At 40.9% G+C, this 4022-nt stretch overlaps 1 protein-coding gene across 1 annotated transcript; it reads right to left on the bottom strand.

Annotated features, from left to right (window-relative positions):
- Nucleotides 1-1170: 1170 nt before the first annotated feature.
- LOC117485481 (protocadherin gamma-A11-like) lies at nt 1171-3604 on the bottom strand. Its single transcript, XM_034134032.1, has one exon. The coding sequence runs from the start codon at nt 3586-3588 to the stop codon at nt 1171-1173; it is 2418 nt and encodes an 805-aa protein (XP_033989923.1). The 5' UTR covers nt 3589-3604.
- Between the last annotated feature and the right edge of the window lie 418 nt (nt 3605-4022).

The raw sequence follows: 4022 nt of genomic DNA, 5'->3' as shown, positions 1-4022 counted from the left end.
CTGCATTGCATCTGAGAGCATTTTAAATGTGACTCAAGTAAAAGTACATAACTATCTTCAGCAAAATGTACCTAAAGTATCAACAACGTACGTATTCGTTTAGCAGAAACAATCCCTCTGTGACTGATTAATATATTATCAAGACATTAAATAAAGCATCCTATTAAGCCCTTACAAAAAGGCCTAAATGCTTCACACTGCAACTTACCCTGACACTGTGTTATAAAACTAAAATACAATTGTAGGTGTTTTAAAGAAAATAAGAAACAAGGTCAGGAAAATAACAAGGAACCTAACTATAATAACGGATAAGCATTTAGCAAAAAATATAAAAGTAGTGTTGAAAACAAAACAAACAATAGCTTCCAAATTGAAAAGGTTGATACTAATATAGATTGTTGAATAACTACACGTGATTTTTATGGAAAGCTATCGTTACATAATTGAAATATATTATTAAACAACAATATTATTAATAACAATTCAGATCATTATATTACTATCGTTCCTAATCACATTTGATAGTATATCTAAGGAAGAAAACATCTACAACTGCTCCCTGGAGCCGAAAACCAGGAAGCCTCTTCGCTCTGGCACCTCTCTAAAAATATCTTCTTATATCTTCAGTTGTGAATATGCTTGAGGAGTGTTTCAGCAACATGGACAGATGTAAAAAAAACAGTAAGGACGGAAGTCACCAATAGAGAGCACTGTTTGTTAAACTTTGTCTGAAGGCAAAATTATAAGTATTGTCTGACTGCTGTGATGTGAGTAAAAGAGTTTCTAAGAAGAAAATATATATTCGACCTTATATTATAGAACCTTATCCATACATACATGCTGAATCAGGCATAGGAACTGCAGCTGTTGTAAATAATCATGGATAGTTAACAAAAAGTGATAACGAGTAGAAGGGGCAAGGGATTGACAAAAATGTGGGACGAACAACGAGTTTACTATATAGGTATATATTGTGAAACATCACCCCTAAACTAAATCCAAGCAAATATGAATTTGACAAGAAAAGAACTGTCAATAAAAATACAGCAGACAATGGTTATGTAATTTATAGAATTAACCAAAATTCAAAATCCCAAAAACTATTTAGCAGGAAGCACACTCATTTGCATAATATAAAACTTCGTTGTTCAACAAGTTAGAAACAATACATCAACTATGACAAATACACGGGAAGGCTCCTACCTCAGGAGAAGAATCACAATCTCCAAACACTTCAGCAAAGTCTGAAGGGCTTTTCCTCAGAGTCTGGTCCGCAGGCAGTGTGTTGTCATTGTAAGATGACACGAAATTAAAGTCACTGGTTCTAGAACCTGTTGTCAGGTAGGCGTCATAATTGTAAGCGCTGCGTAAAGTTCCTGTGCCGTCAACATCTGCGTAATTAGGAGGGAGATAAGCGCTGGGGATGGCGACTGCTCCATCAAACAAGAGTCTGGGCTTTCTCCTGCGACAAAACCTCATACCCAGAATGATGATAATGAAGGTGAGGAAAAAGGTGGACACAGACACCAGCGCGATTATCAGATAAGAGGTCAGTTTGGAGTTCTTCTCATCGTAAGAAATATCCTTCAGTTCTGGCACCTCAGCCAAGTTATCAGAGATAAGTAAATACATGGAGCAGGTGGCAGAGAGAGAGGGCTGTCCGTTATCTTTCACTGCCACAATAAGGTTCTGTTTCATGCTGTCAGACTCAGAAATGTCCCGCTGTGTCCGGATCTCTCCGCTGTGGAGACCAATAGTGAAAAGTCCCGGGTCAGTGGATTTGAATATATGATAGGACAGCCAGGCGTTCTGTCCGGAGTCCGCGTCCACCGCGATCACTTTGGACACCAGAGAGCCTCCGTGTGCAGCTTTGGGGACCAGCTCGGTCATGTAGGTGTTGCCCTCCGGGGCGGGGTACAGTATCTGAGGAGAGTTGTCATTCACATCCGATATGAAAACACTGACGGTCACGTTGCTGCTGAGCGGAGGAGAACCGTTGTCTCTGGCCATCACGTGGACTTTAAAACTCCTGAACTGTTCATAATCAAACGTCCTCACAGCATGCATCACCCCCGTGTCTCCGTTAACAGACAGATAGGAGGACACCGGGGCACCGTTCACCTCACCGGGTAACAGAGAATAAATCACGGTACCGTTTTGTCTCCAGTCGGGGTCTCGAGCAGTAACGGAACATAACGTGGAGCCAGGTTTGTTGTTTTCAGTCACATATGTGCTGTAAGACTGCTCCTCAAACACAGGTGGGTTGTCGTTGATGTCTGCTACAGATAACTGAACAGTTTTAGAGGAGGACAGAGGGGGAGAGCCCTCGTCAGTGGCAGTGATTGTAATGTTGTAATCAGACACTAGTTCGCGGTCCAGTTGTCCTGTGGTCACCAGAGAATAATAGTTTTTAATAGAAGGAACCAACTTAAAAGGGACGTTTTGCTGAATGGAGCAGCGGACCTGTCTGTTATTCTCAGAGTCTCTGTCCTGCACGTTAATGATGCCCACCTCTGAACCAGGTGACACGTTCTCGGGTATGGGGTTAGTCAGGGATTTTAGGTATATTACAGGCGCATTATCATTCATATCTGTAACATCTATTATAACTGTGGCGTACGAGGTTAGACCTAAACTGTCCTTAGCTTCCACGCTTATTTCAAACGAACTAGTTTCTTCAAAGTCAATCTCACCACTAACTTTAATTTCGCCAGTTTTAGGATCAATAGAAAATGCATTTACATCGTCACCAGATCCGTGGCCAAAGTCATACGTCACATCTCCATTGAAACCTTCATCTGCGTCAGAAGCACTAACTTTAATCACTATGGTATCTGGAGGAGAGTTTTCAGGCAGACTGGCTTTATAAACGGCCTGGCTAAACATTGGGGCGTTATCATTAGCATCCAGCACAGTGACGTGTATGACTACAGTACCTGATCTCTGAGGAGAGCCTCCATCTAAAGCTGTGAGGAGCAAATTAATTTCATTTTGCTTTTCTCTATCAAGTGTATTCTCAAGCACAAGTTCAACCTTATTACTGTCAACAGCGATAATAAAGTTGTCGTTTTTTTGTAAATTGTATCTCTGAACAGCATTTTGACCTATATCTGCGTCATGGGCTTTTTCGACAGAAAACCGGTAACCCTTAGCAGCTGACTCTCTAATTTCAATTTCAATCAATATCTTTTTAAACGTTGGCGAGTTGTCATTTACATCTTGAATATGGATACTAACACGATGAAGCTCCAGAGGATTTTCTAACACCAGATCTGCTTTCACAACACATGAGGGTTTTTTGCCACAAAGGCTTTCTCGGTCCATTCTCTCCGATGTGACCAAATCTCCAGTACTCAGATTAATATCACAGTACCGCTTACGAGTCCCCTCAGAATCAACACGGGCCTTTCGGGAAGATAAGGTCCTCAGATCAAGACCAAGATCTTTGGCTATATTTCCAATAACAGACTCCCGTTTCATCTCTTCTGGAATAGAATAACTCAGGTCTCCGTTAACGAGGTGCAGCGCTACAATAAAGGAAGCAAAGCAGAAGATCGGCTGCAGCGCAGAAAATCCTTTGTCTCCCATCCTGACACAAAACCAGTCTTCGTCGTGTTAATGTCCAACGTAGTACTATCAAGATTATAATAAAAAGTACGTCCAAATATAGTCAATTATCCAACACTGGGTACTGCGGACCATACAAATATGTTCGAGGTTTCTAACCGACCGTCTTGGAAAAATACAACCGATTTCAATTCAGTAGTTGTGAGTGGGGTGGTGTGCGTTCATGTTCTGTAAGCCGACAGCGACACCATGAGTCGTTTTATATCTTCACAATGTTAGGTTGTGAAATATTTTTCCCATAGTCTAAAATCACGTGAAGGTAATTTATTCACATATGACACGTGACTATTAGTTGAAAACAACTACTTTTCAGTGGATATAATGCAGATAGAAAGAGACAGCATCTGATTCAATATAGCCATTTCGTTTTCCTCCAGACATTATTGTGAAGACAA

Source organism: Trematomus bernacchii, unplaced genomic scaffold (assembly GCF_902827165.1).
Source record: "Trematomus bernacchii unplaced genomic scaffold, fTreBer1.1, whole genome shotgun sequence".
Classification (NCBI taxonomy): domain Eukaryota; kingdom Metazoa; phylum Chordata; class Actinopteri; order Perciformes; family Nototheniidae; genus Trematomus; species Trematomus bernacchii.
The sequence above is the reverse complement of the archived record's forward strand: the minus strand, read 5'-3'. Positions and strand labels throughout refer to the sequence as shown.